This window comes from Lagenorhynchus albirostris, chromosome 1, assembly GCF_949774975.1.
Source record: "Lagenorhynchus albirostris chromosome 1, mLagAlb1.1, whole genome shotgun sequence".
Taxonomy (NCBI): domain Eukaryota; kingdom Metazoa; phylum Chordata; class Mammalia; order Artiodactyla; family Delphinidae; genus Lagenorhynchus; species Lagenorhynchus albirostris.
Window position 1 is genome coordinate 186233311 of NC_083095.1, and position 13275 is coordinate 186246585.

The 13275-nt window shown below is 40.1% G+C and overlaps 1 protein-coding gene across 4 annotated transcripts in view; it reads right to left on the reverse strand.

Annotated features, from left to right (window-relative positions):
* MINDY3 (MINDY lysine 48 deubiquitinase 3) overlaps positions 1 to 11504 on the reverse strand; it is a 95064-nt gene extending 83560 nt beyond the window's left edge. For 2 of the 4 annotated variants that reach the window (XM_060162532.1, XM_060162523.1), the window contains exon 1: positions 11192 to 11504. In XM_060162532.1, coding sequence (XP_060018515.1) covers positions 11192 to 11285 — 94 coding nt within the window. In that variant the 5' untranslated portion in view covers positions 11286 to 11504. The remainder of the gene's footprint in view (positions 1 to 11191) is intronic. The other 2 variants (XM_060162538.1, XM_060162545.1) reach the window with 2 other exon arrangements.
* Between the last annotated feature and the right edge of the window lie 1771 nt (positions 11505 to 13275).

Here is a 13275-nt window from a genome sequence, read left to right on the forward strand (position 1 = left end):
CACACGCACAATTTTGCATCCAGGGACCCCACTAAGTGGACCAGAGAGATAAAGTGTGGCCTTCAGTAAAAGGACACTAAATCTGATTTTTAAATAATTTACTGAAAGGAAGACTTGACAGTCTACATACTGAATTTAAACAGATATTTTAGGACCCTTTTCAGAAAGTATCTTTTTTAGTTTCAATCTTTGAGTCACATTCTCTAAGCTAAAAATTAAAGAACATCATACACAGTTGCATGTGGCCATATTGGTTCTATCTTAATTTAAACACTACCCAACTAGCACTGACTGAGTATCTAGTACAAGTTCCCGCAGAGAGCACCGGCACACTGCAGAGAGCTTGGGGCCGGAAGTCAGGAGAAGTGAGTTACTATCTGTATAAGCTTCAGGAAATCATTTCACCTCCCTAGGCCTCATACTTAGCTTTAAAATGATCACTTCCAATTCCAACATGCTAGGAATGTGTGAAATTTCACTAATGGTCATAATTCTTACATTTATTTAACAAACATTTAATGACCCTGAGATACTATACCAAGCATCTACGATATATAAATGACGTGAACGACAAAGTCCCTAGTCTGGAGAAGCCAACAGTCCAGGTGAAGACAGACATCTGAACAAATAATTACTAAGATGAAGGGATAAACGAATGTTATAACAGAAGTATGAAGTGTTGAGGATACACAAAGTAGTGACTTGATCTGAGTCAAGTCATACCAGCTAACTTTAAGGCTGACCTTGAACAGAAATTTATCAGAGAGGCAAGGGTGGCAGAATGACTTTCTTTCAGGTAAAGAAAATACCTTTATTAAAGGAAAGAGGTTTCGTAAGAGCAGGACAAGTTTATGGATCAGAGGGAACGTTAATGCAGCCAAAGGGCAGTATGGAGGCACACGGGAGAGATGGGAAAGGGGAGGAGGGAGAGCTGACAGGATGTTAATACTGGGAAGGGCCACACCATGACAAGTACTAATTAAAGGAGTAATACAATCATACTGGTATTTTTTCCTTTTTTAAAGGACCAGAATGGGGAAGAGGCCGTTTCAACACACCTATACAGTGCCAAACTAATAAAAGAAACTTAAGTGTGGAGGGAAGACACTATATCCAAACAGTATTTCTAAGGTAAAAATTAATATTTGATGAATATGTGCAAGTGGGGAAAGGCTTGGGACATAAGAAATTAGAACTGACTGACGTTTCTAGCTTGAGACACTAGATAGCAGGACAGATAAGAAACAGTATGAAGCTTCCCATTCCATCCCACCTCCTCTCTCTTTACCCTTCAATCTCTCTTTCAAACAGTATTTAAATGTATCTCACATATTTAAAAACAAAAAAAAATTCTCTTCAAGATTCTACCAAAAGGTCCTTGGTATTTACCCAAAGGAGTTGAAAACTTATGTCCACACACAAAAACCTGCACACATTGTTTACTGCACCTTTATTCCTAATTGCCAAAACCTGCAAGCAGCCAAGATGTCCTTCAGTAGGTGAATGGATAAATAGTACATATTATTCAGCATTTAAAAAATATTAGCTTGCAAGTTGTGAAAAGACATGGAGGAACCTTAATTACATATTACTAAGTGAAAGAAACCAATCTGAAAAGGCTACATACCATATGATTCTAACCATATGACAGTCTGAAAAAGGCCAAACTATGCAGACAGTAAGAAGATCAGTGGCTGCCAAGAGGAGGGGAGTGGGTGAAGGGTTGAACAGACAAGGCACAGAGGATTTTTAGGGCAGTGAAAATACTCTGATCTTATGATGACGGATACATTCCATTACACATTTGTCTCGACCCACAGGATGTGCCACACCAAGAATGAAACTGTGGACTTTGGGTGATAATGATGAGTCCACGCAGGTTCAACACTGTAACAACCAACGTACTACTCTGGTGGGGGACACTGACAGTGGGGTGGGGGGCTGTGCATGTTGAGGGAGCAGGAGGTATGTGGGAAATCTCTGTATCTTGCCCACAGTTTTGCTGTGAACCTAAGATTGTTCTAAAAAGTAAAGTCTTAATTTAAAAAATCATTTGACCATAGAAACAACCACCACCACCTTCCACCCAAAACTCCAAACACCACTCTCTCAAAGCCCACCTAATTGTCTACATGCACTGTCTCAATTTCCTTACCTCCTAATTTACCCAACCCACAATAATTTGGTTTTCAACCTGTGACTGCACCAAACTCATTCTCACCAAATTCATCAATGATCAGACAGGCTATTTCTCAAGTCTTTCTTATTTCAGATGAATCTCCCAGAGAATCATCTGAAACGCTGACCACTGACTTCTGAAAATCTTTTGGCCCTTGGCTCTAGTGGTACATCTTGTTCCAAATTTTCCTTTTCTGTTTCTTCTCAGTATGAGCGGTGATCAATTCCTTCTAAATGCTAATGTTCCTCAGGTCTTGGCTTTAGAATCTTTTTTCTTTGCATTCTCCCTGTGTAACTCATCTACTCACAAGGTTTCCATTATGGGTGATAATCCCAATAGAGCTCAGATTAGAACTCCAGACACAGACAGAATCCAAATTCCTCAACGTGGTCTTGCATGGTCCGGCTTCTGCCTATACCTCCTCCCTCATCCTTTGCCACTCTCCTTCTTTAGGCTCTAGGCATGCTGAACTTCTTCCAGGCCCTCAAATGTCCATTTTCTCTCTGGTTTCTTATACTTTGAACATGTTGTTCCCTCCGCATGAAACACTTGCTAACACTTTCTCTGAAAAAATCGGACTTATCTTTAAGGCTTCACCTTAAGGTAAGGTCCTCTCTTGGTTCAAGGACCCAAAACATATCTCTACCCCATTTCTAGTCCACCTTCAGGTTCAAACCACCATCATCTTTCACTTAGAACACTGTTAAGAGTTTCCAACCAGGTCCCCCCATTCTGCCCACATTCCCACTCCCACCCCACCCCTTATTTATTCACCATAGTTACCAGAGAAATATTTTAGAAACAGACATCAGGTTTTGTCACAGCCCAATGGCTTCTCATTGCAATTGCAATAAAACTCCTTTTCATGGCCTAAGAGACACTGTACGATCTATCAACCCCACCTTCCCTCAGTTCACTCTTACCTTCATCATCTACAGTGATCTTAGGCCCTCAGAACATCCCAAGGTCTTTACCTGGGGTCTTGATGCTTGCTGTTCCCTCTGCACGAAATGCTCTTTTTCCTTCTCTTGTCAAATAGCTGAATCCTTCTCATCCTTAAAGACCCAGTTTAGGTATTAACTCCTCAGAGAGATATTCCCTGATAGGCCTATCTAAGTAGATCTTTCCCACCATCCCTCAGCACAACCAGTACTTATCATCATCTGTAATTATATGATTGTTCACTTGTTTATTGTTTGTCTTGCCTTACAAGTATCTTGCCTGCTCTATTAACTGTTTTCCTAGTATGTTATACAGTTAATAATAAATGCTTGCTGAAGTTTTGGGAGTGAAGATAATGGGGATGTTTGTTTCTAAATTCAGTCTCTAAAATGTGAAACAACAATTTGGTTGGGGAAACATGGGTCTGGAGCCCAGGGCAGGGTTTAGGATTAGAGATAGCAAGTTGAATCACCTTAAACATGGCAGTTAAAGTGAATGAGAACATGTAGAACACAGATAATGAAGCCGGTTAACATTAAAAAAAAAAAAAAAAAAAGTGAGCAGACGCTGAAGCAGCAAAGGAGATTGACAAAGACTTGAAAGGTAAGAGAAAAAACACACTGAGGTCCTAGAAAGGAAAAATCAGCAGTCACCTGTTACAAATGCCGAGTGGAATAAAAACATTAAATGAAAATACTGGATTAAGCATGTCACTGGGAATACTAAAAAAAGAAATTTAGAGTGCTGGGAAGAGCAGCCAAATTTTAAAGGGCTGAGGCATGATTCAGAATACAAGGAGAAAGAGAAAAGGCAAACTATTTGTTAAACAAGTGAAGGGGAAAAGGATGATGGCTTGAAGGGTAGTTGGATAAAGCATTATTATTTTACAGAGGGAAGGGCATGAGTTTAAAAGAAGGAAAAGAGTGATTAAATGGGAAAGAGAGAGTTTAAGGACTCCAAGTCCTGAAAGAACTGAGACAGTGCGGTGTGGTGGTGGTGGTCGTGGACTGAATAAAGATAGGTTCTCAAGGTGTGGCCTACAGACCCCGGGAAGTTCCAGAGACCCTTTAGGGGACCTGCTAGAGGTGAAAATCATTTTTATTATAATACTAACATATTTGCCCTTTTCACTGTGTTGATATTCACAGCGATGGTACAAAATGAACAGCAGGTTACATTACTGGTGCCTTAGCCCACATTAAGTGACATTAAGCTGTACCAGCAGTCACTGTACTAGGAAACACCACAATATGCTCTCAAACACACAAAAAAGCCAATTTAACTTTAAAAAGCCCTTACTAATGCTAATCTTATTAAATCTTGACTTTGAATACAATGTACTTTAAAAAAATAGTCTGTGTGACAAAATGGGAACTACCCATAAAGCACCTCTGCTACATACCTTGAGCGATGATTGACAGATTCTCAAAGCACATGTGTAATTTTTTTGAACTGTGAGCTGAGCTAACAGCTTTTCTGTGGAATGCTGTTTTTACTTTGAAGAGCTACTAACAAATTATGATTATTTAGACTTTTTCTCAGAAGTGAATGAAGTGAGCCTGATACTTCAAGGAAAATAACTTGACAGTATTTCTGCCAGTGATAAAACCTCAAGCTTTCAAGTAACAACTAAACTTCTGGAAAACTCACGTCCAGCACTGTAGCTTGACAGCTTCTCAATACTCAGAGATTTTTCTGACAAGATCAGAAATAATGTGACTTTTGATATGGTATAACTATATGTGTTAACATTTAGAAGATCTGCATAAACCAGCAGACGGATAACTTCCAAATGACCAATGCACGCTGTTACAAATTAACGCATGGGTAAAAGATCCAGTCAAAGTACAAGACAAACCAATGAATTTCAATTTAACAGAGGACGAAAAGTTCACTGATGTGGCTTCAGATTCTGTATTTCAAGTAACTGCTAAGAAACTACCACTTGTTGAGTTTTGGTGTAGTGTCAAAGAAGAATATCCACAATTATCTGAAAAGACTATTACAAGACTCCTATATTACCAACTGCATATCTGTGTGAAGCTGGATTTTCCGCAGATACTTCAACCGAAACAACATATTGTAACATACTGAAACAACATATTGTAACATATTGTTAAGACAGAACGGAGAAGCAAGTGGGAGAATCCACCTGTCTTCCTATGAGCTAGACACTGAAGAGATTTTTTAAAATGTAAAATAATGCCACAGGCCTCATTATTTTTTTTTAATTTTTCATATTGAAGCCTGTAATAGTTTTTAAGAATGTAACAGGGCCCTGAGTTTAACAAACTTGAGAAACAGGAAATCTTAGCAGGCTTCCAAGTTAGACATGCAGGCAAAGAGGAAGGGAAGAGATGCTGCTGATGGCGAGTGGGGGGCATGAGGGCATAGAAAATTGAGGATAATGTTAATTCCAAAACACATAAGAAAAGCAGACAGGATAAAGAACTAAGAGAAATACTGAGGGCTCAGCTAAGGTTTAATTCCTACATGTGTATTGATGCTGACCACAATTTTCCCCAGCAACACACACCACCACCTTGGGAGAAACAGAATAGAGGATAAGAAAAATGCAGGATAAGAAATAGGTATGGTGGATGGGGCAAATTTAATAAGGACAAATGAGAACTGAGGGTGCTGGTTATCACAGCAAGACAACCAAATCTGAGAGCCAATCTAGAAACAAGAGGTGAAGCCAAGGGGCCTCTGCTCTTCGTCTACCTCTTCTACTGGGAAGAAAGGGTCATTGGTGTTGGGCCTAAGTGCAGAGGTGAAACTAGGCTCTTTCAAACTTCCAGCGTTATGCGATAAACAGGTCTCGGTAATGGATTCTTGCCTTCCTTAAAATGACTAATAATGTAACTCAATTTTCAAGATCCATGGGTGGGGCTTTTAGATGGAAATGCATTCTGATAAGTTGCTTTTGTACTTTAGAGATAAAAACCCCAGGGAGAGAATTCTAGGCAGATCTGCTTTATGCCAAATTCCGTTTAATTACAGTATATATACTTGAGTGTGTTATTTGATAATGAACAAAGGCTCTTAGAGCTCAAAAATGAAATAAAGTTAGACAAATGGAAATTATTCTATCCTAAAACAGGATAATGCTAAGTAGGCACCCTCTTTTATAATAAGGTTTCACTTGAGTTTGAATTTTTTAGGATACAGAGTTATTTTTCTTGTCAAGTGTTCTCATATTCATCTTATTTCCTAGTTTTAAGAGGAATTAACTTATCACAAAATGGCTGTCTTCCTAATTAGATCTGAAATAGGCCATCTAAAGCATCTGATCTTAAATATACGATTTTGTATCACATTCCACAGCACTACAGACATAGAAGTCTTTCTCAGTTCTACAGCTCATAACTAATTTAAACCTGAGTCATGAACCTCTTTGCAATTTCCCAGTCTTTTATTTTCATATGACTGACTTAAATTATTCAAACCAGTTTGACAACTACTGCCTCTATAGTTCTAGCCTTCCATGTTAACAAAAGGCCACAGAAAGACTTCACTTGTCACTATATGTCAGATAATACTGGTTGAGTGGAATCTGAACTGAGCCTTAGTTTCCTCATCTACAAAAGGAGGATAACTATTGATACATTTATCTTTTGCTACCTCTTGGGGTTGCTGTAAGATTTTCAAAACCTGTAAAGCCTAATACAGACGTAAGGTATCATGATAGATGCGTTGAGCTGAAAAACACATTATGTACTCAAAAGTACCGAGAAATTAACTTTGTCACATAAGCTTCCAAATTGTGAGTTTAAAAAAATTGGTTTTTAGGTGACATATGATGTAGGTAGGTGGGAGAAAGTAAAACCTATATTTGAAATAAAAGGATCCCATCAACAACAAAATCTCTGAAATGATATGACCCACAATATTAATTTACCTTCACTTTGGAGGACAAATTAACGATACTGGCGTATCATTTTAGTACTTTGGTAAAATGTTAAATCACATTATAATAGACATCATACTTTTGGACTTTAATCCAAATGCTTTAACTCCTGCATACAATTTATGCTTATATTTTAACTGATCCCTCACTTTTCCAAAGTTACTTAGAATCTTTTTTTTCCATATTACATAACAAAAATTGTCCTATACCGGAAAGTCCAAAACTCTAATTTCAATCCACTACAGCTCCCTCCCCATCTCCACCCCAAAACACCACTGAACTGCTATAAACTGACAAATTGGGCTTCTCTTCTAGCTAATCTTTAGGTGAAACAACGAAGTAACTTAAAACTTGAAGGAAGGGGGCCAAGAAAAGGAAAAAATGGGTTCTCAGAGTTTATAATTTAGACCAGGGTTGGCCTGTTTTTTAAATGCAGTTTTGGAACACAGCCATGCCCTTATTATCCAGGGCTGCTTTTGCTGCAATGGCAGAGATGAGACAGAGACAATAGAGGCACTGGCCCTTTAAAGAAAACATTTGCCAAACACTGGCTAGACAATCAGTACTGAAAAGAAAACAAATTCTCAATAAGTCAAAATGTTTGCCTTTGTAATAAGATTAACACTTACTTTTGTTAGATCTAGATGACTCTTATTTTGCTTCTGCTGGGATGATGTCAATGTGACCATTTCCTACTATCCTGGTCTAAGCCACGGTCTTTTACCCTTGGATTACTGCAACTGTCTCTCATTAGGTCTTGCTGTCTCACTCAATACACTACTGTCTATCCTCAAACTTAGCAGTCAGATCAGCCCTTTAAAAACCTGTCCTGTCGTGTCTCTCCTCTGCTCCAAACCTTCCAATGACCTCTCATCTCATTTAGAAGAAAAACCAAAGTTCTTACAACGGCCTATAAAATCTTAGTGATTTGGGCCATATTATTTCTTACACCATCTTTTTCACTGTCCCGTTCCCTCATTCCCTCTCCAGCCAAACTAACCTCCTTCCTGTTCCTTGAACAAAAAGCCAGACGTATTCTGCATAAGTCATTAAGTCTTTTACGATGGCCATCCTCACTGCCTGGAACACTCTTCAGATACCTGCATGACTAACTCACTTACTTCAATAGTCTGCTCAAATCTCACCTTAAAATGAGGCCCGTCCAGGCTACTTCACCCTGTAATTCCTTATTTCTCTCCCTTCTAGTATATATGCTTAACTTATGCTATATTATGTTTATCATTTGTCTTCCCTCCCACCCTATCAAGTCTAGGTCTGGAACACTGGTCAGTTTGTGGGAGAAGGGAAAGAAGGATAAATGTGCTTACAAATAAGGAGGTAGAAAATATACGCTTTTCTTTAAAAAGTATTATAGGCAATTGAGCAGGAGGGAAGCAGGCAGGAGTAGGGAGTAAATTTCCAAGTTAAAAAACAAAACAACTTCAAAGCTTTAAATAATGTGACTTATTGCCTTTAAACTAAAAACTGTTAAGAAAAAAAAAACCCAAACCAAAACCCTATTTTTTTCTTCTCTTAAGAAAAAGTATTTGCAGAAGAGAATGATCTAAAACTGTCAAATGAATTTTAAACAAACAAAAAAATATTATGTGCCACTCTTGCACTTACTGCTTTAACCTATTATCTAAAACTGCCGTAGCATTAAAAGAGAAAAACAAACAAAAATCCCAACTGCTGCAGCTGTTTAACATATCAAAGGAATTTAACACGACCAATTAACATGACCATTTAACCTGACCAATCAGTAAATGGAATATCCCTGGACATAGTTCTATGTCTCTTTACCCCAAACACCTCACACCTATAACTTGCTTCCAAAAGACTAATGAGCTTACAGCTGTCAATTCAAAGCACAGATAGATGATGAAATAAAGACAAAGCTGATGTCACAGTACGAACGCAGTAAGGCAAGCACACCAAAGTAGTGTCCTGTGCCCGTTCCCACAATCCCAAGTCATGGCCACAGCAATCGTCAGCAATGGTCTCTGCCTCCTCTAAGAATGGATAAATGAATACAAAGTTAACACAGCAAGATCGATGACAACATCCCTCTGAGTCAGAGGTGACAACTTAAAAGTACATATTTGGTTGCCTTAAAAATCATGATCACTTTAAGACCTTGAAGAATTACATGGCCACAATATAACCGCACTCTCTGTAGAGCAATAATCCTTTATTTTGAAATGGTATTGATTGAACAAATCTTGTAAAGGAACTTCTGTATGACTACAAGGTGGCAGAGCATTCTCATATGTCATTACGAAGTTCTCTTTTAGTGATTATCCATCAAATTAACAATAACTTCTTGCAACTGTCAGGGCATGGCCAGAGAGCGATCTTCGGCTTGGTTTACAATTAAACACTTTTTAAATCAAGCTACCCTTTTCTGAGCATCTACTCCATGTCAGATATTGTGCTAAGTGCCTAAACGAATTCACCTGCCTTTAATCCTCACAACAACCCTGTAAGATTGGCACTACTATTATCTGCACTCTACAGAGAAGGAAACTGAGGCTTAAGTAAGCTAAAAACCTTGAACCTAGAACCCAAGTATGCCTATTCCAAAGCCTGTTCTTCACCATTATTAGAACTGCCTCTCTGAATTCTCCTTGCCTCTGCATCACAGTACTAAAATAAATGAGGCTGAATATCACCTTATTCTGTGTTGTATTACTAATTAGTTAACAGGAAGGAAAACTTTTCTCAATCCTTCACAGTCTTGCGTACTTTAGGGCTGTTCACTGTTAGGATAAGTAAGACAAACTGGAAAATAAATTTTAAAATCTGCAAATGTGGATGTCCAACATTTCAGAAAATATTAGTTAAGCGACATAATTAAATCTGTAAAAAAAAAAAAATAGCCAAACTAATTACATGCCTGGTTGAGCCACACAAAGGAAAACAACAAAGACAGCTGAATTAGGAAATGGGAGAGTTGGAATTCGTTCCCAGTTCTATCAATTTGTGCATCTTTGGCCTGGTCATTTAACCCTTCACAACTCATTTTTCTCATCTTCAGAACAAGAGTAATGAACTAAATAACCTACCTGGCTGTAATATATTACGATTCTAATTTTACCAGCTTTTACCAGTATCCGGGAGGAAGGAAGGGATTACTTAAACCCTGAACTTTTGTTACTAAATACACATTACGAAGTAAGGACTTAGATTTACTATGCTAAACTTCCCCCAAACCCTCTGAGAATCGGTATTTTCTAAATAAATATTTTAATAACAAAATGTTTTAGTAATAGTACTAACTAGCTATTATTTGTGTGCTTGGGATGTTTTACATACGTCCATTACTCATCCTCCTGACTCCAAACACTATGCTCTTAACCTCAACCTCACCATTGTCCCTTTTAAGTCACCTGAAAGTAATATGCTCGTTGTGTTTTAATACTGAAACTTACGAGTTAGGGATGATCACTAATAAATATAAATAGATGGTGTTTTTTCATTTCACAGTTACTCGCAGTATTAACAAAACTTCTTATATAACTCAAAAGCCTGTCTGGGTAATTAGATCGGCCCAGGAAGTCCTATGGACCATATTCCTTTGAGCTGGAACAGATCCCACACCACCTCAAAACCGGGGACACTTCGGGTCAAGGGAACAAACACTCCGCAGCCGCAACATTACATTTCTGCACCGAGTACCACGCCTAACCCCGCCTAACTGAAATACAAGCAACACAATCGCTTTCTGGAATTAACCACTGCGACTTTCACGTGGACTTCCCTCTCTCCAAAATGAGACCAAACGACCAGACTCGTTAGCGGGTAAAGATCCAGGCGGCCGGAGCCCTGCTGGAGGAACGGACGCCGGGGCACAGGGCACACCTTCAGTGTCACCCGCTGCAGCCCGGCAGCCGCCCCCTCCTCCTCTCCAACCCAAAGGCAGCCCAGGGAGTGGCAGGGGCGTCTCGGGTCTTTGGCGGCCCGCTGGCACTGTTCCCCTACTTAGCCTCTAACCCTCAAGGCAGGGAGGGCTCTTCTAGAAGTCCCGTTTCTGGGCTGAGCAGGGGAAACGGTACGGAGTGCGGGGCACGCGAGCGGGGTGCCGCGAGCGGGGTGTCACGGCTCGACTCTCGCGGGGCTAAAGGGAGCGGCGGCCGGAAGCCAGAGTCCAGCCAGGGTACCTTGCGTCCAGCGGCAGAAGATGGTGTCAGAGAGACCGGGGCTGCTCTTGGCGCCCCACACCAGCTCCATCAGCTCTTTAGTCAGTTCGGACATGATGGGGTACCGGCGAGCGGGTCTTGGCTTTCCGGACTCCTGCCCCGGCACATGGGGAAGGGGCGGCTTCGGAGACCGGCGTGGCGGGACGGCAGCGGCAAACGAGCTGGAAGGTTAGACGCAAGGAAAGCAACAGGAGAGAGACCTACTTGCAGGGACCGAGCCCGTCAAGCCCCCTCGGAACCGCAGTGAGGAGTTTCCCGCACCGGAAGTACTGGGGCCACTTCCGGCTTCTCTTTCACTACCGCCCCCAAGGCCGGAGGGCCAGGCGGTGCCTCCCCGGAAGCGGAAGTGGGGGGCGGTGTTGGGAAGAGCCGAGGGCGGCTTGGCGAGCACCTGGCGATTTGTGAGCTCAGTCCCAGGGCCCGGTGGTGCGATGGCGTCTTTTGTGTTGGGAGAAGCGTCGCGTCCCGTGGGCGCTGGCATATTCCTACACCTGGAGTACCCCCTTCCTGTCCGCGCTGCTTTGGCCTTAGCTGGGGTGTCTGAGGCCCAAGCCCTAAGGCCCAGAAACATGGCCTGTACCTTAAAATGTGTAATAGTAATTCTGCCAAACCAGAGCTCTGAGACGATGGTTGAATCTCCGGGAGGAAACATCTGTGTCTGTGTCGAGGAGCCGCCAGTAAATTGAAGGCTGTCAGCCTCTTGCTCAGTCATATAAAGTCAAACCAACTATTAACAGAACCGAAAAATGTCGCGTAATGGGCACTGGAGATGCCTCTCCCAGGTGTCTAACGCAGAATTACAAAGCTACTTAGAGGAAAACAGATTCAAAGCGGCCTGTTTGTAAATGGTAGTGCAATTTCATCTACAGCTTTCTAGACTGTAGGGTGTGTGGGCTAAAGACCAGGTTATAAATCATTGACAAGCATTCAGTTAAATTTAGTTTGGGTGAAAACTTCTCTGTGCTGCTTCAAAAGAAGGGAATTTATTCTGGCTGAGCTTTGAATTTACAACGAAAAGGCAAACTCTGATGGGTTTCTTTCAGGTAGCAAGTAAGAGGGTGTGCTAATTTATACTTTATTTCCGACTTAGGCAACCCTTGCTGTAGTTAAAAGGAACTGTTCAAAGTGCCTGAACCATACCCATAGCCTTCCTCCTAATTGTTATTCCCTTCGGAATATCCTTTATCTTAACTATTTTTTCAAACCAAATCTTACCCATTCTTCAGGACGTAGTATAAGTTGGCACTTTGTAGTAAAGCTTTCTCCAGTTATTAAAACCTAAAGGAAAAATTGTAGCTTCTGAAATTTCATACTACCTTATCTATAACTTGCTTATATTTGCAAAGAATTATTTACTCTTCTCATGCGGTATATGTTTATGGAAGCTAAGGAGCTGTCTTATTATTCATGGCACCTAATACAGAGCCTTGAATATACCTGGGTCTCAGTACCTGTTAGATGACAGAATGAAACTTGTCTTTATTGGAACTTAAGAATTCACTATCTTTCAGTAAGTGAGGGAACCAGGGGAAGTTTGGACCATTGACTGGTCCAATTAAATATTTAATATTTGCATGGGTGATTTACAATTTGCATAATTATTTCACTTCCTGAAAGACAGAGAAGGGTCAATGTTCATAGATCCTGTAAGTGGCAGAACTCTTAAGTTGAGGTGTTTGCCACATTTGGTTTCCTTCCATTAATATACAGATAGTAGTTATAGATTTGACTAACTGTCCATAGATAGAAAGAAAAAGCTATACTTTCAAAATATTTTTGAAAATGAATTATTTCTTGATCTGTGATTTTTCTTAGTTTCGGGCTATGGGGAAGCTGGCAAAATCTTGGGTAGACATTGATATGTATGTTCTTTCCACCTTTAGATTGTAGTCTTTATTTGCAGTGTTCTGCATTTTTTAATTAGCAGGACATATTTTTAAGTAGGAATATTTGATTAATGTTAAATTATTTATGTTCCTTAATTATTCATTACTTACTGCATTTAAATCGTGAACTTGCTTAAATTAGAGTAAAAATGCAAATTA